Below are 24,393 nucleotides of genomic sequence, written 5' to 3' on the forward strand. Positions count from 1 at the left end.
GCTGCAACAGCTGCAGAATTCATTGGAGCTTAGAAGCCTGTGAGTTATAGCTGTGATGCCATTTACAGCTTTTATGGAAGAGCTCTTAAATTTGTGAAATGTGTTACTTTTTGAAGTGCATTATATTTGTAATTTGAATTCTTTAAAATCCTGTCTGAGGGAAAAAATAGCTTTGAAAGTCCCCCTCTACCCTCTAAAAACACAGGGAACTCTTACCAGACAGGATATGAAGTTTTTTAAATTGAGTGATAGAACACATAGATGGATTTGTAAGTGCTAAAATGTCAATTAGTGCACTTAAAAGCTTAATGGTTGTCTTTGATGTACTTCTAATATCTCCAGTAAAGTTTGACTGTTGCCATTGATCAGGGAGTGGAGGAGGGATGAGGGGATTGAATGCCAAACCAAACAGGTCTCACGGAGCTTGAGTGGCAAAGCAGCACTTTGGTGTTGCTCAGTCTGAAATTCTTGTTTGCTGGGTATTATTTGGAAGTCAGATGTATTTAACACTGAATAGTGAGCATGTGAAAGCCTTAGAGTTTAGGTGTCCAATGCTTATATAGCTTATCTTTGTGCAGAAAATTTACTGATATAACTACACTGACCTGAAAATACATTTAGAGTAGCTTTAGAGTCTCCTCAAATGTGTCCTTTAATTGGCTTAGAAGCAGAGAATATAGGTTTAGTTTACATCTCCCAGTTTCAATGGATACTTCCCTTCTAGCTTTAACGGATATTCTTCCAGTTGGGAATGTAAACAAGGACAAAATGATTCTGATGGAAATCTCCCTTTTTGGGTAGTACATCAAGCAAAATCAACGTGTCACATTTTTAGTGCAATATCAGTGTGTCCATCCCAGGAGCCTGTGTCAATTAAACTGATTTGGTTCCCCATCAGGCTCAGTAAATTTGATTCAGGCGCCAGTATCCTCACGCTTCCCAGCACTGGGTTCAGCATATTTGACTGTCATTACCCCTCCCTGGGTTAAAAGATTGACCAGGTTTTTTTCCCTTTAAATCTATTTTTAAACCTGATGGTTGCCCAAATCACAGATATCTTGTAGACTGACATGAAAGTAGAAGAAATCAAGTTAAACATTTCCAAGCTAAAACAAGGGATTCCTTGCATCGTCCAGATCTGCTTTGGGTCATATTTATGCAGTCTTGCAAAGTAACAGTGCATGTTACTTTGTGGGTAGAGTTTGCCACACCCCAGCTTTGGCAATACACTCTTCACTGCTGCTGGCCATGGTCCTCTTGCAGGGCTTTGGTGGCAAAGTTACTCATGTAGGCATGAGCTGCTACAGTGCCATCAAAGTGAGTCAGGTCAGCCAAAACTTCCTCTTTGGTTCCTTTAAACCAGTGAAGCCCATTCATACTGGACAGGTTTAGATGGGGGTGGGTATAGGGTCATCCAGCAGGGATATGGTGGCCTTCCATAGGAAGGGATCTCCATCCACAGCCCAAGCCTAGAAGGCAGCCTGTTCCTGGCAGGCACTGCTATATTAAAGTGTAGCTAAACTACGAAGGCTTTGGGCTGGTGTACTCAGGTCAGTGAGGGAGCAGTCTCAGTTCTGTATTCACAGATGCACATTTTTGCTGAGATACATATATGTGTGTATACATACACACACATGTACTACTATACTCCCAGAAAGCAGATAGATGGGCAGATCTTTTCCAGTGTTATAGGCAAGGCTTCAGCACCTGGGTAACACAGTTCTGTGAAAGGAATGGTGTGAGTGCTCACCTCCTGTTGTACATGTGAGGATAGGTGCTGAACACATCAACACAGTTCTTCACCTTCTCTGAAATATGGATAAGACTGATCAGTCCTTCAGACACTGTGAGACACCAAAAAATTAGATTTCTTTAAATTCCCATAGAAATACTGAAGGCAAATTTGTAACACACCGGTTTTATCTTTCTCTCTTCCCTACTACCTATACACTATTTTGGCATGCAAAAGTGGTTAGTAGTTTTCAAGTTGAAGATCAGGCTTTTTGGTTGAGGGTGGAAAAAAGTCTTAATATAATTTGCAATGTGCAGCAGGATTGGATTAGCCATACACATCTGCAGGTCTTATTAGCAGATATTTAAACTGCAGAAAATGCTTTTTATTGGACTGTATTCATGCAACTGCATTCTGGAGCTCAAACACCTTTATAAAATACAAACTGGATCAAAATGAAATTAATTAGAAAGAATATATTTGAATTTAATTATCTTGAGCTCTTGAATACTCTTTGCATACTGGGTTTTATGCGTCTATGTGAAATGTACTTGGTGGAGAGTTTTAATTAGGACTGGAGATAGTAAGAATATTTGGAATGTGAAATTTATAAATGACAGTGTTTGTCAGCTAGGAGTGTAGATATTTTTTGGAGCTTGCTACCTTTTTTGCTTCTCTTTCCCCCCTCTTCTTAAGCTACTTTTATGTTCAAATTAATACCAGCTCGTGAAAAAGAAGAAATCCTGTTGTGGCTCTTGGTCTTCTGCAGCGTGATCAGAGTTGTCAGATGCACAGCTGCAGGAGATTTTTTAACCCTTTTGTGTTTAATGTCACACAGTACTCTGTTATTTGCTGGTGCCATTTAGCTGTAAAAGCACGGGGCTGTGGATGGCACGGGACATGTGGCTGCCTTGACTACTGTCTCAGATGTCGGACATGCCAAGACTCAAAGAGCTGATTTGGCAGCTGCCCAGCAGATTTTTGTAAAGGCTCAGCCGGTGGCCAGAAACCCAGGCTGTCAGAGTTGTTATGCAATAAATTGTTTTTCAGCAGAAGTTTCTAATCCAATTTCAGCTGGGTTGGTTTTCTTTTTTTTTCTTTTTTTTTTTTTTTTTCTATGTAATCAAAGATAAATATACCTTATTTCATGGTGTTTCAGAGAAGTGAAGACGTGCAGTGTAAACACCACCCATCAGGTTGGTTTGTTTCTCTTCTAAGAATGATTTAGACCAGTTCACCAGCACAGGAAATGATGCTTAAATTATTTTGGTGTCTGGGAGGGATGTATTTGTATATAGCACACCTTTTCAAAGATCATTCAGTGTACATTTTAGGAGATGTTCCCTTCATATGAAGAGAGCAGCAGGCAAGAACCTATTTATCAAGTTAGACCTTATGCTTAGGCGTAAATTGTCTACAAATGATGGTCAGACAGAAAATTGTACCTTGTCAGGCTGTCACCTACCTGCATCATTGTAGGCCCTGCCCCTGTAACAGGTGCCCTGCCACCCCTTTAAATTTCCTTTTCATTGCTTTAAAGTACTAATTCATTTTTTAAAAAGTGGGTAAGGTTCATCAGAACACAGTGAGATATTTGGGGCTCACAGTTGTTACGTTGCAGCAAGGTTGCTTTCATTTCCTGAATACCATCTGTGATTCCCACCCTTATCATGGTTGTTATGTTTCAGTGACATGATGGGCTTGCATCCCTCCAAGTGTGACTTAGTGTGCAAAGGGACAATCTGACTTTTTTCTCTGCCCCAGAAATAGTCACCATTTGGTCATGTGGTTAGGAATAAGGAAGGTGATCGGGATGAAGGCAGTAATTTTTCTTGTCTTGGGATGAGATTTTCACTCTTCTGATCAAGCTAGGCACTTAAGGGTAATGAAGTTGTACTGCAAGTTGATAAATAAAGAAACTTTAGGACCTGTCTATACTCTGGATTTGTTTGGACTTTGCTCCCCCCCCACCCTTTTTTTTTTTTTTTTTTATTGTTTATCTTGGCGACCACTATGGGAAACAGTTGACAGCTTGTAACTTTCACTAGTTTCATACTGAGTAATAGTTTTCTAGAGGTGCAGGAACATCATCAAGACCTCTTAAGTCTATATAAAAGAAACAACACGCAAACCAAATGTTTTTAAATATTTCATTATTAGGCCTAGGATAAATTTAGGGAGTATTTTTTATGCCTGACTTTTGGGAATGACTTGTATTTGGAGATTTTGACTGTATCTCTTCTACCATAATGTATTTCTGCAAGAGCAGGTTGAAGCTCACTGGGATTAAAAGTGCCCGAAGCCTTTAGTGACCCAAAAACCAGAGTGTTTCTCTCCCATGCTGCTCTTCAGAATTCATCTGGAAAGAGGAAATGCAGTCTCTGGTGCAGCAGAAGGCAGTGAAAGAGTGCAGACCAATAGGAGATTGCAGGGGATGAAAGCTGTAGGAGAAGTGCTAAAGCTGGAAGAAGAGAGATTTTTGTTTTCTTCCACTGTTTCTTTGCCATGATAACATTGGTTCTTCAAGTCAGGATCTGTAATATGAGTTCTTTGGGGAAGTTTTCTGGAAGTACGAGGGGAAAAAGTAGCTATAATTACCAGATAGACTTAAATGCTAAAACAGAGCCATTAATAAAGGAAATTTCCCCTTTCTTCATGTTAGTTAGCACATTTTTAAAACATGACCTATTTTCCTAAACTAGACAGAACAGATTACATTTTCCAGAAGGCATGAGTCACTCCACTCTAAAGTCTCCAAGCTGTATCAATCTTCATCAAGTTAAGCCATTCATGAGGTTTTATTTTTTCTCACTGAATATAAGCAGTTTGTTTTAAATGAGAAACTGCTACATCCTCTCTGGATAGTTAAACTTGATTAAAAGGTTAAATATTAAATAAGTGTGAACTTTATTCTGAGAGAAGAAAGTGGAGGGACCTTGATAGTAAGCAAAAGACTACAAGGATATTACTGTGGATATTTATATGGGTATAAGTAGTTTTGCTTGGCTGTAAGAAGTCCAAGCAGCGTGATAACTGCCAGAAGGAGCCAAAAATCTTTATTTATGGAGCTTCAGTTGAATATATTACAGTCTGGTATCAAATAGTTACCCTGGAAGTTCAAACTTTTTCTAGGAGTTTGTGCCAAGAAGAGCCTCCTGGGTGCTGCAGGTTGCTCAGAGAGGGAGGTTACACCCCAGGGCCAGCAGTGGGGTTCCCCTCTGCCATGTGCCTTGGGGGTGGTGAGGAGGCTGATGGAACTTTGTGGTACCATGGAGACCTCTGCTAGCACAGCAGGGGAAGTACGTGTGTGGGTACAGCAGTGAGACGCTGCAGTTTCTCATGAGGTTCACTCTGTGCCCTACACGTACCGGGAAATTAGGCTTTGTAAGTGAGTAAGATAATTGCTAATAAGTGCTAATCACATTTAGCAGCAGTAACTCGCCCAAGACTGCACAGAAGGATCTCTCTCGGCCTCTGAAGGTGAAGCTGGGTTTTCCACCAATTCCTCTTTGGTCTGACTTTTAGAGAAAAACAGGTATAACTCTTTTCCATTGATAATATACAGCCAAAAGGCAAAAATCTGTTGCAAGTCTTGAATCTAGTAAACAAACATTTCCATCTCGGTCTTTTAGCTGAAAAGTAATTTGTATGATCTATGAAAATGTGTTGTCTGTTTTTCATGCAAAAGACTTATTTTTTTATGTTGCTATAAACACAGTAAAAGCCAACCTTTGAAATAGTTCTCCTTCAAAAATATCCTTGAGGAAAGGGTAGAAACTTGTGGTTTATTTTTCCCATTGCTTCAAAATGACCTTCTTACATCTGCAGGAAAGACTCTCTGGAGGCTGTTGAGCCATGAAAGCATATTCATTTAGGGTATTGGGTGCCACAGTGATTTTAACTGAGTGTTGGATGCAGTGCTGGAAAAAGAAAAAAGAGGGAGTTTGTTTTGTTGTTTTGCTTTTTGCAACCTGGCATGAAGAATGAGGTCAGAAGATGTGTGCTTGGGAAAGACCCAAAGAGAGAGCTGGAAACATGCCAGCCACACTGAGTCATAGCACACATGCTTATAAGTATCTTTGTACCTTACAAAGTCCTGACTTCTCCAATAATGCCATCACTGCTGTAAAAGTATTTACATAAAAATTAAAGCAAATAGCATGGAGTGCTTCGTGCATTGTCCCTTGTTCCAGCTTTGTTTTACCCTGTGAACTATGACTTCTGTTTGCTTAAGGCAAGGCTGGGCCAGGCTGAAGAATGCTGTGTCTGCAATGAATGAAGGGAGAAGCTTGAGTCATGCTTCTGCTGCTGCCCAAGGAGCTCAGCAGCTCTCATGATTTCCTGCTGTCATTTCACCTGCCCAAGAGGTGGTGTGAAGCCTCGCTTCTGCTTCTTAAAAATTAGTATTTGAGTGTAATTTTGGAAATAGGAGGGCTGTGTGCAGGCCACATGTGCACACCAGGCAGCTGGACTGCAGGGAACAAGCACCTAAGCTGTAGGTGAATGGTGAAAGGTACAGGTGGTGCAAATTCTTGGCAAATATATGCACATTATGTCTAGATGTGTATGATACATTTAATTATTGTTATATATTGAGTGAACATGTATTATGTTGCTGAAGTTCAGACATAAATGTACAGTGTATGGTTCCCTGAAATGGCATAACAAAGAATGTGGCTTTTTTTTGTTTGTTTTCGGGTTTTTTTTGGTTTATTTTTTTGGGGTTTTTTTTTTTTTGTTAAATTTAAAGGAAATTATGCAGCTGTATTTCTGCCCCAGGGTTTCCCTGGCTGTTTGCATCTGTTAGTTTTATTTGGAGTTTATAAGATAATCTTATTGCCATATTGGGAGGCTGAAATCATCTTAGCTAACCTGCACAGTGAAGAGTTTGGGCTTGTGGTGATGAACCTGCAGTTTAAGATATTATTCAGTCCTTTTTTGGGTCTGAGTCAATAATGGACAATCCATTAGTTCCCCATAAGTTGTTTCAATGGCTAATTACTTGCACAGTTGCAGAAATTGTTCTTTAATTCTGTCTTACATTTTTCTGAATCGAGTTCCAGCTGTTGGATGATATTATACCCCTCTCTGCCAGCCTTGAGAGCCATCTATTAACAAATCTCTATTCCCTGTGGAAATATTTAAAGGCAGCGATTGAGTCAGTCCCTTTGAGCTTGGGTTGGGGGGAGGGGTTGGGGGGTGGTGTTGAGAAGTTACATAGATTAAATTCCTCTAGGCTTTCACTTGCCCATATTTATTTCTAAGCGCCTCTGGGTGTGTGTGTGTTTGCTAAAGTGAGTTAACTTGCAGTTGGTGGTGGTGTGAGTGCAGAGCAGGCACAGGAGCACAGCACGGCTCTCTCTCTGCTGGGGTGACGAGGCAGAGGCCATCTGACCCATGTAATTATGGTTAAATGTTTCGGGGGCTGGAGCTGCAGCTCAGCCGGGCTCTTGAGTCAGCAGCTCTCCAGCATTCGGCAGCTTTTGTGCCACAGGCTCCAGGGAAGATGTGCTTGGTGACTGTGAAACCTTTCATTGCTCCTGCAGTGTGGAGCCCTGTGACTGCAGGTGTCGGCAGCAGCTTAGCCCCTTATTTTGCTGACCTTGGATAGCACACGGTGTTGCAGAACTTGAGGACTTTCCCAAGCTGGGTGGAGTGTGCAGGGGAAGGCCAGGGCAGAGCGGTGCAGGCAGGACAGCGACTGCAGCCTGGGCACAGTTTGGTGGGAGCTCTGGGTGGAGAGACTCTCCCTGTGCATTTCTGGAGGCAGCACTGGGACCGAGTCCTGCATAGTGCTGCGGCTTCCAGCTGGCACCAGGGACACACCTTGGCTGGAAATTTGGGTATCAGTTGAACACACGACATTCTTTTGCGTCCAACGTATTTCTGGTGAGAGGGAGATGACTCCAGGTTCTTCACAAGAGGGTGACCTAGATCAGAGGCCACTGGTATGCAGTGGTGACCTCTTTCCCTTCCACAGGAGGGACTGTAGCCAGCTGCTGCCAGGGCCCAGGTCCTGTGGTCAGCACATTTAAAGACCAGTCCTATCAGCAGGTTTCACCCTGTCATTATTGAAGCAGAGAGATGTGACAGAGTGGATTTAATTTTTTTTCGTTTTTTTCCCTCTTTTCTTTTTAATTTTATTAAAAAAAAAAATTCCTGTGTTTTTACTAGGATAAAAGGTCCAGTGAGATCAGGAACTGATGGGTTTTTTTGTGCAGCTTCCAGTACAAATACCAGGGAAGGGAGTGAGTGTTGTCCATAGGGCTGTGTCCATAACATGAGCAGGGGCTGGAGCTGCTTATGAGCCTGACTCCCGTAGGGATTTAAGTAGTTCCGTGAAAACAGAAATGCACAACGTCCCATTGGGCCCTTGTTGGTGGGAATGTAAATGAGGGCATCCTTGGGCAAGTTTTGTTAAAACTGGGCTGCAGCCCTCTTGTGTTTAGTGTTGCTTCTGGTTAGGGCTGAAGCTGTGTTGGCAGCAAAATGGTAAGCCAGAGTTGTTTGTGTAAACCTTTGTTGACAAAATAACTGGATGTACTACTCCTTTTAAAATGCTTGCCGAGAGATTTTTTTGTCTTTTTTTTTGGTTGCTGTGGGTGTTGGGTTACAAAGTTTGATTTCTTGGCCTAGAGCTGCCTGTATTCTAAAACTCTCTGGGCATAGCTCAGCCTTCTTCAAAGTGTGGTAGCTTGTCCCTCGTGCGAAATGCACATCCTGCTGCCAAAATGCTGGCTGCTTTCACTGCACTCATTGTGCTGCTTTTCTTGTTGTTGGGTTTTTTCTGTTTTGTTTCTTAACCCCTGCCAAATAATTTGTTATAGAATTTTTTGAGGGGAGGGTGAGGGATGGAAATGGTTTTGATCACAATTCAGCAGCTGAATGCCAATATGTCACTAGAGCAAAGAAAAAGCTATCGCTGGTCCTCCTAAACGATGCTTATTTTTTTGGAAGTTGGCAGTGTCTGTCTTTTCTTTGGCGCATGGATGGATGGTCTAAGCTCTCCTGCCTCCTGGTGGGGATTGCTGATGGGGTTTGTGGAGTTTCCAGTGTGAGGTGACAGTATGCTGTGGTGCACTTACCACTTTAGGTCTGCCTGGAAATGTTAATCTTTTGCTTTGGCAAGAATGCTCAAATAGTGATTTCCAAAGACCCCAAGACAATTATGTGGCTTATGAAAATATGATGACTTACCTGTGTCAGTTATGTCTTTATATCAATTTGCTGACTTAATTTATTTGAATGCTAAAGGCTTTAGGGGAATACTTTTCCAAAGATTTTAACTAAAGTGAGTACTAAATTTGACATAGACTAGTATTCCTTTTGACAAAATAGCATTTGTCTCCTAAAAATAAAGTAGAAAACATATGCCCCATGAGCCAAATTGCACTTGGCTTTATACTGAGTTAAATTCAGAATTACTTCATTGTTATCAATACACAACTTCATTAATGCAAATCACTAAACTGGAAAGAAAAATAACCTGAACCAAGAGGCACGGACAAAGGTCAAAATGGCAGCAAGAGAAGTTGGTTCACCAAAGGTGTCTCTTCAATTTCTGCAACATTCATTTTAGTGTTTTGTTGGGTTTTTTTCCCCTCCTCTTAATTACCTGGGAGAACACTTCCTGGATGTGATAAATTTCTCCATGAGGGATTCATTATAAAGATTTTAACAATTAAGTTTTACCTCCTGCCTAACACCTGGTACATGCTTACTGCTGTTTGCAGAATAAAGGATTAGAGAGACTAATGCTCTGATTTGATTATACTTATGTTTCTGCTCTCTGTTAGAGCTGATCAGGTTGCATTTTCTTACATAGTATTATTCTTCAGTTTTTGGTTTTTTAATTAAAAACTGTCTGTGTAGCCTTAGGCTTTGGGGGATTGTTTGGGTTTGTTTGCTTTTTTGTTTTGTTTTGTTTCAAGTGCATGCAACTAATGTCTCCTTTCTGTTTCCATCTCCTTTAGGATGACAGTGATGGGATTCCCTGGTCAGAGGAGAGGGTGGTGCGGAAGGTCCTTTATTTATCCCTGAAGGAGTTCAAGAATGCACAGAAGCGGCAGCACAGCGATGGCATTAGCGGGAGCCTCAAGGCAGTGAACGGTGAGACACCTCTGTGCTACTGCTGGAAGGACTCAGTCCTTTCTCCATGCTGTGGCAGGGAGGGAGACCAGTGCACCATCTGGCATACACTGTGCCCTTTTGATCTGCACAGAGGAACTTGTTTCTGGAGCGCTTGAAATGCCCAGGTTGAGGAATCTGTATGTTTTTTGTTCCTGGCTAACTGATTTAGATGGGGATCAGGGTGGAGGGGAGGTGACAGCACAGGGACAGATTACCAGTCTGGAGAAATGGAGCCCTTTGAGTCAGTCTGCTTCCTGATGTGCTGAGCATGTCAGCAGAGAAGGTGACCATTTCAGAGGTGATTGGCTGCAGCTACCTTGGGGAGGTATACTTAGACAGAATTTGCATACTGTCACTTAGATGCAAGAAACTGGCTTACTAGTATCTGTCTCTGGAGTGATCCAAGGCCACAGGTGAAGTAGCACAGGATCTACATTCAGAGTTAAAGGGCTGAGAGAACACAATCACTGTGACATTGGACTCCCACAATTTTTAGTAGTTCACAGAGCAGTTGTTTAAAGGTATTAAAAGGAGATGCAGACAGGCTTAGATCACAGGAGCTTGAAAGGAGTTGAATTTCATTTCTTTAATGCTCTAGTCAGTTATTATCTGTTGCTTCCCTTTCCCTTAAAGCTTGCTTAAAAAAGCTGTGGTGTCCTGAGAGGTGAATATAAAGTGTGTCTTTTTCAGATACACTTAGACCCTTTCTTGAAAAGGCTTTGTCATGCTGGCTTGAGCCTTGAAAGTGATGACTAGCAGGATTCAGATTTCTGGGCAGGCTTACAGTTTTCACTCACAAGAGCTTATTTGTTTCTTCATGGAGGTTTATGGCAGTTCCTTTTAGGCATGTGCATAACTATGCATGTGCTAATTCATTTAAACAGCAGCTGGGTGCTTGCTTGGTAGGTTATTCATATTTATATGTAGCTCATCTTGTTGACTTGGTGAGTCAGATTCCACTGGGTGTTATTGCTGATGAGGCAAAAAACTAGGGGAATGCCTGGATAACTACAGGCAGCATGATAAAGTCACTGTATTGTGTAAGAAATTGCAAACTCCTTAATGTGATTAAAGAAGACCTCAGACTCTTGAGTTCAGTAATAATATCAAATACTGATCTGATGGGAAGGGGCATCTAGCTTTAAAAGCAAGCCATTTATAAGCTTGGAGGTGTACACAAAACAGCATTGGCTTTTTTTCCTCTCCAACACCTCTGCATCATTGATCTTCTGTCAAACACAATTTCTCTTGGAAAGTTTCTTATTCCATTGTGGGGGTTTTGTTTTGTCAAAGGAAAAAAGTCCAAAGGCATGAAGCACAGTAATTGTGTGTTAGGAGGCTTTGATGATGTGCCAGGTTACAGGATGACTGAGGTTTTCATGGTGTCTAGTTTCTCCAAAGGCAGCTTAGATAAAAAGTGAGTTGGCTGGGAATGCTGTGTCAATGCAGGTACCAGACATGGAGTATGCCACTGGCTTCCCCTGGCAGCAGCAGAGCTCACATCTTCAGAACTTTTTTCATTCACAGAAATAGATGACCGGTTACTTGAGGGTTGGGTTTTTTTTCATTTGAGCAAGAATAATATTCCATATTGCTCTTTCTGTTTTCTAAACGAGTTTTTAAAAGTCCTGTCTTGGCATTGCTCTGTTTCAACATCTCTGTTCAAAAGCATTTTTCTTAGCTGGTGGTATTTGGAAGAGTGTTTCATTATGCAGAGAAAAATGAGCAAAAGGGAGGAGAATGGATATTGTGCAGTGACATCAAGAAAATCAATTTGAACATGCAATTTGTTCACTACATTAAAAAAAAAAAAAAAAGGTATCCCTCTATTTTGAAATCCATGGGTCTCTATGGACTGAGAAAAAAAACAGGTCATCCTGAGAAATTACAGAGCTATTTTGAATGCAGGGAAATGTATAGTATTTTAAGGATGAGTCTTAAATCTCAGATTTCATACTGTTGGAAAGAAAAAAAAGTTTTCTTGTATGTATCCTTCGTTCAACTTTCAGGTCACATTTCCTGTTTTTTGCATGTTGCTCCAAAGGGTAGCATGCAGTTAAATATAGTTTTATCTGAGTGACCCATTCTTTATTAATTTATTTACTTAACTGTTGAAAATCCAATAGGTTGCTGTTCAGTACCTGCTAAATGTAACCATTTTCAGAAGTGGAAAGGAAGGGTGTGAGGGATTCAGGCTCTCTGAACTCCCTGCTCTGTGCAGGAGTATGGATTGGCCTTGTGTGTTTCTAGTAGCTGAGGGGACTGCAAACAGCTGGGTAGCAGCATTTCATCTTGGTGCCACCATCTGTAATGCAGGGACACTTTCTCTGGTCTAGTTTTGTAACTGCTATTCCTTAAATTTATTTGTTCATAGACTTGCAAGCTGTAATTTGTTTTAGTATAAAGTATTTGTAGCAGCAGAGGAAGGTAAAAGGTACAACAGCTCCTTGCAACTTGAGTTCCATAAGAAGTTTTTATGCATTTGGAGCAGCTGAAGTTTGATAAACATGCTACAAAAGTTCCTTTGCCAGTGTCCATAAAGCTGCAGCTAAATTTATATGAAAATGATTGTTAATTGTATTTCATCTAGTGAGTTCAGTAGTATCATTAATGATTTGGTAGCTGGAATAATGGTACCTCTTTGATTGATAGTGTGAAAAGCAAATTATTTTAAATGTGGAAGATGAACCCATTAATAGAAGTCTTTTCTGTATTAAAGTCTCTGCAAGCTCTGATGTGCTGGTGGTGGCACAGAGGCAATAAACTTCTGTGCCTCTCTGAATAATAAAAATAAAATTTAAAATAAATAAAAATTGAAATTACTTTTGGCAGTTTTATGTATGATAATACCTTAGCTATCACTATTAAATCTACTTGTTATCCTGAAAATAATCCTGCCATTTCCAGTTTGTGTCTGAAACCCTGTTACTTAAGTGGCTCTGATTAAAGAGAAAGGCGAGTGGGTATGTTTTGGTTGTCGTATTAGTGGTTATATTCCACGTGTGTTTATGTTGACTCTGGATATTTGCAGAGTATAGAACAACACCCTACAGTATGCCTTTGTTTCCTGCATGTTCCTCTTCAGCCCTTGGGAATATAAAATTTGAAGGAAGTGCTTGTGCTGGCTGTCAAGAAACTCTCTGCAGCCCTAAAAGGGATACTGGAACTCTGATTATGGAAACAAGGTCGTGTGGTGGAAAAACCCAGTGGGACCTCTTTAGTGGTTTTGATTACTGCTGCTTGTCATTTGCATTAAGATTGTAAGAATAGGGATTGGTTTTCAGAATAGTGATACCAATTTTCAGAGATCCTCATCCAAAAGGAGAACTAAACCCTTTGGGAAATTGTTTTCTTTTTGTGTAGCTTAAAATGTGAGATAGGGCTATAAAAAAGGCAATGAAAGATGTAATAATGGCTTGCATTCTGTTGATGAGAGTAAATCCAGTACTCTCAAAAGACTATATCATAAAGCAAACTTTTATGACTTAAGAATTTAAGTTCTGTTTTTCAAAACTCACAGTAAAGAAATTTGTGATACAGAAGTGTGTTTCTTGAATGGAAAAAGTGACAAAGTTTCCTTATTTGTTTAAGATGCTTAGTTACTCTACAGAGATGACAAACCACACGTTAGAATTATTCAAGCAGATAGTTTGTTTTCACCAGTTATACTTTGTTCTAGAAAGGTGTCATGGCAGTTTCCAAACATGTCATCTAGGTTAAGCTCACAGCAGGTATAATCTAGGAAATCAAATGTATGTGAGGGAATGCTTTGATTCAAGGCAGAAGTTGAAGTCATGTTCATTAAGTAAATAAAGAGATGGGTAAAAAAATGCAATTTTGCTATTCTGAGAAATTTCACCTTTAAGGTTGTTAAAGAAACTTATTTCGTGTATGTTCTTTAAATGGAGCGGGAACCATGTCATCACATGGATGGAGGTGGTGGTTGGACCATAAAGTCTCTGGTGCCCCTTTCTCTGGTAAAGAGAATCCTTTTGGTTGGAAAGGACCTTGTTAAGTAGACCACAGCAGTGAGTACTATGTCCAGTTGTTTCTTGAACACCTCCAGGCATGGGAACTGCACCACTTTGTACTGGTGTGCTTCCCCCACACAAAAGTTCACGTGACTTTTGTTGGAGAATTGTTTTTTCCACAAATGATACATCTCCACACTGAGAGGCAGGAGGCTCTGAGACAGTTCTTAGTGGGGCTGTGGTGTCAGACCCAGCGTCAGCACCAGCCTCTGATTCCTTGGTGTGCCCATCCCTTGGCTTCCACAGTGGCTTTGCAAGCCAGCTGGGGCAGGCAGCAGTGCAGTCTGAAAATAGCTCTCTTTGTCATTGATGCATGCATTTTCCAATGTTTTATGCTAACTGCATGGGAGTTTCTGTCCATGCTCCCCAGTGAGCCTTGTTGAAAGGAAGGTGCCCAGTGACAGGGAAGCATGGGACTGTCTTCATTTGACTTCAGCTGGTTGGTGAAACCTCTTTTCCTGGCGGTGTAGATGGTACTCCAGGAGTGGCATGAAAGTTGCAACAGATGTGGTAGAAATGCCTAAACCCTGCTAAGCCTGGTGCTTCAGCTCAGTGCTGTGTATGATCTGCCAAAAGCTAGCTAAGAGGGGATGGCAGCAGCTTCCAGCTGGGCAACCATGTCTTCCCTTAGACCACTCTCTTTTCCTCTGACTCCTGTGGATGAAAACACAGCAGCCCTTGGGCAAGTGCTGTTGTTACAGCTGCAGCTCTGTATGCCCAGAGCAGTGTGAGTCTCCTTCCCTAGCTGGGTTGCTACTCAGCCTTCAATTTTCAACGAGAAAGCAGCCCTCTTCATTCACTGTGATGGTTCAGATATACTGATAACTTCATCTCTCTTATTTCTGAAGGCTGCAATTAAGTACTGCAAGGAGGTTTTATGCTAACGTTTGTCTAGGGAGCTTTTCACTCCATCAGTGATGTGAGATTGCATTTGTTGACAGTGGGTAATGTCTGTCTGTCTCCTAAGCTTTAGTAGAAGATTGTAACTGTGCCAAGGACCCTTGTCTGTAAGTGGATTTTAAAAATGCATTTGCAGAAACAGAAATACCTCTTTCAGCTTTGCAGTATTTTCCCTTTACATTCAGAGTAAACAGCCTTTTTTTGGCTAGTTTTAAACACTGATTAAATATAGATGTTTTTCAACTAAAAATTCAGAAAATAAGCATTTGAGCAAATCTGTCATGGCACTCAACATCACTTTCACTTTGGTGCTTGCTGTCAAGTGAATTTAAAGATTAACAAATAGATAACAGCATGTTTGAATTGGCCTTCATTGAAAATCTCCAAATCTCTTTTCCTTTCTTTGTTTTCCAGGATAGAATTAATTTTGAGCCTGCCAGGGACTTGCTTGTTTGTTCATTGGCTGACACAGGCTCTTCTTTCCTTTCTCTATCATCATCATTTATAAAAAATTTTTCAGGCCAAATTATGCCCTCAGTGATGTCAACCGAATTTGATTATGTCCATCTAAATTGTGCTCCTGTCTTAATAACATTTCAGTGTTTGGCAAGACTGATAGAAAATTTTCTTTCACAGGACACTCATATTCCTTTTGCTCTCAAATGTAATAGGGATGGATATTTCTTTAACCTGTGCAACAGAGAAATTGTGTAATTAATTTTCTTAAACCTTACTTCATGACCATCTAAAAAGAGCTTCTGTTGCTCCTGAGTGCATTTCTAGGCAAATTCTAAAAAAGAATCTTGCCTCCTTGCATATATTGCTTATCGTAGGTAATAGAAAATGAAAATGGCAATGAAGAGTCTGCAGAACCGTGTGCATTATCTGTAGCAGACTGAGTTATTGTAGGCCTAAAATAAATAAGGTGAGGAAAGGTGGGAAAGAGTTCAGCACTAGCTGATGGGTCTGGCCCCCCTCCTTTCACCTTGTGCCTTGTGCTGGCTCTGCCATTTGTCTGCCTCTGCAATTCAGCCTGTCCAGAGTTCTAACAAGGCAGAAAACTAGCCCAGGAAAATAAAATATTTTAAAAAAACTAGTAATGTTTTCCTAGTTTCATCAACTACACAGGTTCATTAAGAGGTCAGGTGAGCACCATGTGCTCATTTGCTGAAAATAGGGAAACAGGCTACCTTACTGAAAGTTGGAGGAAGAGGGTGTCAGACTCCTCATCCCTTTTCACATCAGCAAGCTGCTTGACTTGGCACATTCATCCTGTCTCACCACAGCCTTAGGATTGGCGCAGTAATCTCGTCTAACCACAACCTCAGATGCTAGAAGGGACAACAGTTGCCAGGAATTTGAGCAAAAAAAGATTCAGCTTAAAAGTTTATTGAAAAGTGCTTCACAAGTTTAGGCGTTAGGTTTATGTTTCTTTTAAAAACGAACAAAACAAGAATGAACCCATTGCCAGCTGGTCTTGGAAAGTGATTGTCCCACTCTGCACTGCAGCAGCCTCAGCTGGAGTCCTGTACAGCTTTGGATACCACAATATAAGAAGTATATGAAGTTGTTAGAGTCCAAAGGAAGACTATGAGGATTGAGAAGGGCCTTAAGACCAGCTGAGGTACCTTGGTTTGTTCAGCCTGGAAAAAGAGGAGACTGAGGGGGGTCAGTCTCTGACTCTGTTGTAAGGGGAAGAGCAGGAGCAGGCACTGATCCGTTTGCTGTGGTGCTCAGTGTCAGGATTCAAGGGAATGTCCTGAAGTTGTGTGAGGGAGAGTTTAGGCTAAATATTTGAAAAAGGTTTTTAACCCTGAGGATGGTCGGGCACTGGAACAGGCTCCCCAGGGAAATGATCACAGCACCAAGCTTGACTGATTTTGAGAAGCATTTGGACAATGCTCCCAGGAATGGTGTGACTTTTGGGGATGGTACTGTGCAGGGCTGAGAGTTGGACTCAATGCTTTTTGTGGGTCCCTTTTAACTCGGGATATTCTATGTTTCTATCAGCCACATCCAGCACCCCCAAAACCCCACAAACAAACACACCAAGAAAACCTCACCCAAAACAAAAAAAAACCCAAACTCACCCCTTACATAGGGGTGAGATTTGTTGCATTGATTCTCCATGATACAAAACTTGGCTTTAACACCAGCAGAGACAGCAATTTTGTTTTCCTTGACTCAGGGTAATTCTGCATAGCTGCTGTCTCAAGTTTATTTTCTGTATCAGCAATCTAGAGCACCCTTGAGTGTGGACAGGCAAACTGTTTCATTCTCTCTTTATCAATGGTAAAATCTCCAGCCTAAATTTGGGCCACGTGTCTCTTTGGCTGGCATTTACAACCAAAAGAGTGCTGGTGGTTTTACATCATAGGATTGCCAGCTCTGTCAAAAATTGTACCTTTAGTCAATTCTAGTTTACCTATTTTAGAAATGAGAGTAAGATATGCCACTAAATCAATCATTAAAATAACATACTCTATTTTATTAAGAAACTAGGAATGTAATGGGAAATGAAATGATTATTACAAGTAAGTGCAGAGAGAAGTTTCACTCATACACAGATTGTGTAATGCAGTGTACTGTAGTCAGACCTAGGGAACTTTATTTTCTGAAACTGTCTCTGCTTGACTTTGAATAAGGCCTTTGCTAATTCTTTGAGATTTTACTGCAATATTGTGTTTGTGGAGTGCTTTCAGAGTATTAGAAAGAATATGTTTTCAGCCTTCAGGGGACTGTCTTGTGTCCTAGAATTTCCACAGCAGTTTTTATTTGACGTGGGGGCATTTTTAGAAATGACTTTCTGTTTGAAAGAGTTTGAGAACTATTTTCTCCAGCAGGACATTTCTAGGGCCATTAGGCTGTGTTTAATTGGAGCAGGTGTCATGTGTGCTGTAAGCCTTATTGTGTCAACCCTGACAGTAAAGTGGTTTTAGAAGAAAAAACAGAGATTCTGTAACTGCTGATGGGCACAGTAGCCAATTCAGCAAGTTGCCTGACACAGCTGCCAGTGTGCCATACTCTTCACCTCAAATGCCCTGTGTTCAGAGGCCTTGACTTGTTAGGAAAGAATGTGGGATGCCAATCAAAATGAGTTTGGCAATCCTTGTGGTGATGTGGAGTAAACTGAAAGCTCTGAAAGACTGGTGTCACGTATTTTAAGTGTCATTGATTCACATCTGAATGTAGAATTTCTGATGTGAAAAGCAAGAAAATCAGTCACCTTTTTTAGAACAGTGAAACTCTTCAGGAATTAGTCACATTCATTTCATGGCTCATAACAGCCTGGGAGATTGGTCTATGCTCTGAGTGCATTTGCCTCCACATTTTGGTTTGGTTTCATTTGGATCTTGCTGATTTAAAATATGCAAGAAACCATTCTGAAATAACTGCTCACTTTAAGTAACTGATGATGATGAGAGGTTCATCACATAGCAGATACGTTCCAGAGCTTGTGGGTGAATGTCTTCCAAAAAATAAATATAGCCTAGTACATATACTGTTAAGTCATAGCAGATTGCTTTCCATAGTAATAAATGTTGCCTGCATTTTTAAAAATCTTTGTGTGTGTGTGTCTGGCTAGCACATATTTATTACAAGCAGTTAAGGTGATGTTGTAATCAGAATTAGTTGAATACATGTTTTCAAAAACCTGCATTCGATGCCCTTTATTTCCCAATTTAAATGAAATAAATACAGGAGGCATTGTTGGTGGAGTCAAAGGTATGCTTTGGGCTTCAGGCAGCAAGGGATAACAGTGACAAGCTTAACTCATAAGTGTTTTTTCTGGTGCATCTGAAGGAATTTCCATCTCTGAGAGCTAAAGACAGCTGAATTTCCACCCTTATCCATCCTGTTTTCTCCCCTTATGAGACTGTTAGTGAGCATTGCAATCACAGTCAAGACCGTGTGATGTTTCAGATCTGTCCACTAAGAGGCTAACTCATTCCAGATAAGCCCTGAGCAGACAACATTCATTTTTTACTTTGCTCAGAATTTCCTGTGCTTTGTTCTGCATCTGTTTGTGAAAGGCTGCGTTATCTTTGAAAGCCTTCATCTTGTTTTCTTTATTCAAGCTATACGCTAAAATGGAAAAAAGGGAAGAGCTGGAAGGAGCCCAGCTGGAGCAATCTGCCAAAGATCCCACAGAGGGATGGAGCTGGCAAACTCCTGAAACCTCATCAACTGACCTCTGGTACAATTTGGGAAGCCAGGAGATAAGCCACTTTTCCTGCTAAAGGTTTGGCAGCCTCAGCTAGCCATTCCGAGTGATGCCTAAAGACCGCACCAGCATTTAATTGCATTTTTCTCCTCCCTCATTCACCCCTCACTCAGCTTCAGACCTTAAAAATATTTCAGTTCAGTCTCTTCTTAGTCTTTGTGTTTGTGCATGTGTGTAAATAGACATGTTAGAGCTAGATCACATCTTCACGTGCTCTCTTCCAGCCAGGTTGTCTCAAAAGCAGGTTCTCCCTAAAATATCTCCCTCAGATGGTGGTTCTTGTCTCTGGTGCTGTGAAAGGTGAAGGTGTTCCATGTCCAAATGTTTTTAAAGATGCTCTGCAAGCACCCCAGTGTTTTTTAAGTTACACCTCCTGTGTATGTGGATGGATTGAAAGAAGCTTAAAAGTGATGAAAATGGCACAGAAGGAGTACAGTTTTTTGTTTCTTCACAACGTGGGAAAATTCTTTCTCTTCAGGGTGGAAATGCTGTCAATGGTAGAAGAGGGTGCAATGACAGAAGTGTGTCCTTTCATATTTATTTATTTTCTCATTGAGAAAAGGCATCTGGATTGTGCTGCCACATGCACACACAGGTGTATCAGATGGAGGGGGCTGAAGAGGAATTTCATCCCCTTTTGTTTTTTCCTGACCCCTGCTCCCTTACTGGCATTCTGAGATCTTGTTTCAGAGCCTCAGGCTTTCTCTCAGTCTGTGGCTCCATATGGCAGAAGGAAGTGATAAGATTGCATGGAGCCACAAACCTGAGGCTTGGTAAAGGAGTGGGCTGGGGCTGGGGAGAGGCATATTCCTGTTACACAGTCTCCATGCAGGACTTATTTTCTTTTTCCTCCTCTTGGTTCCTGTGGTCTATCTGTCTAGAAATATGCTGTTTATCTTCCAAAGAGAAGACTCCTAACTTTTCTCTTTAATGTGACAATATTTGACGGGGCAGTAAGCAAATAACTGTTTTGGGAAGATAATAAAATCTGGTGCTTTCTAGAGTAGTTGTTCTCCCTCTTTGCATCTCGGGAGGTCAGCAGCAATTACCTTCAGGTGGAAGTCATGAATAAGGGATAGAAGTTACAGGAATGTGGCTTGAATTCCAAATCTTCTTGAAACATGGGTTTTAACATGGGTTTTTACTGCTCTTCTCCCCCTCCCCAAAATCAATTGAAGATGGCCTTTTGTGCAGCAATGAGGTCTGTGGTTAGGGACTAGTTGTCAAGTTTTATTTCGATGGAAACCTGTCCCAGAAGTGTTACCTCATCTTACTGTCCTGCAGGGATGAACTTCAAATGACAGTTTACATTTGCCTGGAACTGACCTTCTCTAATTGAAGTGAACAAGGCTGTCTTATCTAAGTAGATAAACACACATTTGCAATTGTAGATTTAAATGCACTCTTTCATAGATTACTTTGGAACAGTATGGCTGTCCTTGAATATTTAAAGTCTCATTAACAAGAGACCAGAATTGAAGAGCAAATGTTCTTTGTGAAAAAGGGGTTTTTGAGCTGCAAGCTGATGCTGATCTCTGCTAGGCTGGAGTAAGAATGTTTGGTACAAAGTCCCCTTTATGCCAGCATGGAAGGCGCTCCAATAAAACTGGCATGCAAAGTCGTGAAGGCTGATTAACATCCACAGCATTACACAGGGTTATATACAAGTACTCTGCTCATAAAGTAGAATAAATGGGCCATTAGTTAAGGCATTGCTTAGCACAGAGAACCACCTTTCTTTCTGTTGTGGATCCAGGCTTCTGCCATTAACAGCCTGGAAAGCAGACTTTTTAGGAACAGTTGACTGATTAGGAAAATGGGTTTAAAATACTTCATGCAAACTTATAAATTGGGGTTTATGGGCAAAGTTTTGCAGACTTTCAATTTCTCTGGCATCACAGGATATCGAGATGGTGCTGGATTGCCATCTGGCTGGATCAAAATTAAAACTGCTCAGTAATTTTCTGTTTCAAGCCTCTCAAATAATTTTGGACTCACTGGGGATAGTCTTGTGAAAACTAGATTTGCGGGGAAACTTAGAAAGGGACAGACTCTCGTGAGAAAGAGTCTGCTCTTCAGTCTGTGCTTTCCTACTTCCAGGAGAGATTCTTCCAGGAGAGACAAAGGGCTCAGAAACTTCACCAAGGTTTTTAGGAAAATGACTTTAGGGTTTTTTTCATGGCTGATGTCCCTCCTGACCTTTGTTGGTTAGGGAGTTCTTCAGGCAGCAGGAATGAGGAGGAGATGGTGTTTTTCCATGCTGTCTGTTTCCTTTTACTGAGGTTAAAAGCAGTGGAAAAGTACTGCTTTGGTGTCATCTTGTCACAAGAAGTCTTCAGTTCCCTAAAGTGCTAAGGAGAATAGGAGGGATCTCATTGAACTTTTGGTTGATGTGTCTTGTTTGCTCTAAACTTGAATACTGTTCTGAAGCCCAAAGAAGGAAGTTCTCAGCCCTCAGGTTTGGGAGCAGGTGATAGTGACAATTTCATCAGAATTTGGGGAATTCTTGCAGAATGAGGAGGGGGCATGTCCTCTATAGGGGGCAGATTTTGTCCTTATGTGGCCTTTTAAATGCAGAAGATTATTTGGAGTTAGCACTACTTACACAGGTCCTGCTCTAAAAGCAGGTGGGGACATGCCAAATAAAAATATGACTTCAGCAGAATTCATTTGCTAAGGTGTAAGAAACTTCTGTTTCAAAAGTGCACACGTTTCTCTCTGTCCCCCCTACCCAGCCCAAAGCTTGCAGCTTGACTGATTGTTGATACTGTTTTGAGGAAAAACTGGAGTATGGCCCTTGCTCTCTGTGAAGTGTAGGTCAGGATTTTTAACTTATGATTGCTCATAGGATAAATAATTTTCAGGTGCATCCATGTTAATACTGGACAATTAGGAGTACTCCCTCTTCGTTTATCTGAGCTCTTCATCTTTTTGACAGCCTTTTTCCTCTTTTTTAATTGGAAGGAGGAAAAGGTGTTTTGCTATTTCTCAGTGTACTTTTCCTCTGCAGCCACTTGTGTTTTTTATTCTGTCTTTGTCCTCTTCTATTCTGGGCTCCCTTTGAAGTGTGAGGTTCTGTTTTCTGTTCCTGTGCCACGCAGTGCCGTGCCATGCCGGCAACTCCAGGCTGCTTGCTGCAAGCTCAGTGTTACAGCCATGGAAATTTCTTTTTTTCCTTTCCCCCACTCCAACTCCTGGGCCATCCAGCCTAATGTGAGAACAGATTGGGCCTTAGTATTTGGAGAAAAGATCTATAATAAGCGCTGGGGACATGCTGGTAAAAAGCATCAGCATGGTATACCAGCTCTGTTGGAGTACTGACTGTACATTAATTCTCTAACTTATAATTAGCTATATTAAATTCCAATTTTCTGAAAGGAACCATTATCAAATAACACTCTGAAATCTCAAAGAAACATAAGGAATGAAAGCTTAGTCCTCTTATGCTTTCATCTTTCAGAAGCAATTCTTATCTCAACATCTTGACCTACATTTTCTTTTTACCCTCTCCAAGAAACATTGTGTGGATTTAATGTCTCAGAAGGGAGGTAAGGTTTTTTTTTTTTTAAAGCGTGTGTATGTGTTGACATATAAAGTTTTGGGGAAAACAATGAGGCCTTCATGTCCCTGATGATTTTTTCTTTATTTTTTTTTTAAGACTTTAAAGTGTTTTCTATAGTATCTCTGAGGCAGATTTTAGGTTCAGAAAGCAATTAAATATAAAAAGTCCAACTTACTCTTTTATGGTCCACTTGTATAGATCTTGCTTCTGCCAAAGCCTTTCCTGATTTTACAGAGCAGTAGAAAAAAACTTGGACTTTCATTCCTTCTTGCATACTAATCTCCATTTGCATCTAGTCGTAAATTTTCTTTTTATGATTACATGGGATGTTTTTATGTTTGTTTGTTTGTTTTGGAGGGGTGGTATGTTTAAAATGCTGGGTTTGTCCCCGTTGGTTCTCACCCTTACTGTGTATCTGCTTGGTGTTAATAATAAACAGTTCTGCCTGGGGGTTAGGCTTTAACCTGGGTGGCCTGAGCATGCACAGGAGCAAAGGCTGTCAGTGCTGCTTTCCCATGAGATTGGTCCATCTTTCCCCGTTCAAAACCTCTTTCCAATACTCTCAGTGTGCTTGACCATCCTCTCTGCTTCATCCCACCACATGGGGTTATATCCTGTCTTCTCCAACTGCTATAGCCTTGCCCCATCTGTGAACAGGGAAAATTCTTCCTTTTGTTCAGTGGAGTTTTTCTTATTTTTTGGGGGAGGAGACTGGTGTGTGTGTGTGTGTGTGCACACTCACACCTGTTATCACTCTGAACACATAAAGTGCTAAATGCTTGCTAAACATTAACACTGTTTAATAGTCTTTGCAGCTTGAGAAACATTGTAGGGTGGGAGTGTTCTAACTCCAGGAAGAGTTTGTTTGAACTGTTTCCATTTAATATGTCTCTCTAGCTTTTTATTCACAGGCTACTGTGAATGTACAGAGGGGTTCTATTTGTCTATTATTTTCCTCCTCCAGTATTGTCACATCATATTGAAATGGAGTTAGGCAGTGTTTTGACTATCAATAATGCACTTTTGGCCCTAGATCAGGGAATTTTTTTTTTAATTGTAGTGATACAATGGTGAACCTCAGCATACTCACAGCCTCTTGGGTATATTTTGAAAGCTCATCTACCTCTTTATCATATATTTCTATGCTGTTCCATTGCATGTACCTCCCACCCCCTCACTCCCATTTCTCTGATGCTATACTTAAAACAAGAAATATGCTAATGGATGCTAGCCTTCAATTACGTGTGCATGAAAGAAACATTCTGTGTAATGAGTTCTTGGTTGGGGGGGAGGAAATGCTATTCTTAAAAAATTGCAAGATAGTATTTTATCTTCTTGCTTATTTGGAGAGATAAAATCATTAAATGCACATCAGTGTATAGTCTTGGCTGTATAAGTGTGTGTTGATGGTTGTCCCAAGGTTTCTATTAAGTCAGGAAGCAGCTAATGCTGTTTCACTTCCCCTTCTGATGCCCTGAAACATGAGCAAAAAAAGCTGTTTAATAGCAGCAGAGTGTTTCATGGTGGTGGAATTTAACTCCTCTGGGGGCTGGTGTGTCGGGAAGTCTCCTTAACATTTCAGAAGCCTTCTCTCCAGCATCAGGTTTTCAAGTGGCTGCCCCCCTACCCCAGCTCTCATCTCTTCCCCGCTGTGGTTTGCCTGTAGAGCTCACAAAAGGGAGGTGAAAGTAAGGTTAAGCTGCTGGTCTCAAGAGCTGGAAATAGAGATGGAAATTGCTTGGCTTGTGAGAGGAGCCTTTCCTTAAAGGCTGTTACAGCACTGACATTTCCTGTGCCGATGCTTCAGAGCTGT

General features: G+C 41.0%; 1 protein-coding gene across 3 annotated transcripts in view; it reads left to right on the plus strand.

Moving 5' to 3' along the window:
- Nucleotides 1-24,393, plus strand: part of JARID2 (jumonji and AT-rich interaction domain containing 2) — a 205,713-nt gene that overhangs the window by 79,994 nt on the left and 101,326 nt on the right. For all 3 annotated transcript variants that reach the window (XM_079301667.1, XM_079301666.1, XM_079301668.1), the window contains exon 2: nucleotides 9,706-9,841. Coding sequence is in view for 1 of the 3 variants with exons in the window: in XM_079301666.1 (XP_079157792.1) it covers nucleotides 9,706-9,841 (136 nt within the window). In the remaining 2 variants the exon portion in view is untranslated. The remainder of the gene's footprint in view (nucleotides 1-9,705; nucleotides 9,842-24,393) is intronic.

This window comes from Erithacus rubecula (genome assembly GCF_903797595.1).
Source record: "Erithacus rubecula genome assembly, chromosome: 3".
Taxonomy (NCBI): domain Eukaryota; kingdom Metazoa; phylum Chordata; class Aves; order Passeriformes; family Muscicapidae; genus Erithacus; species Erithacus rubecula.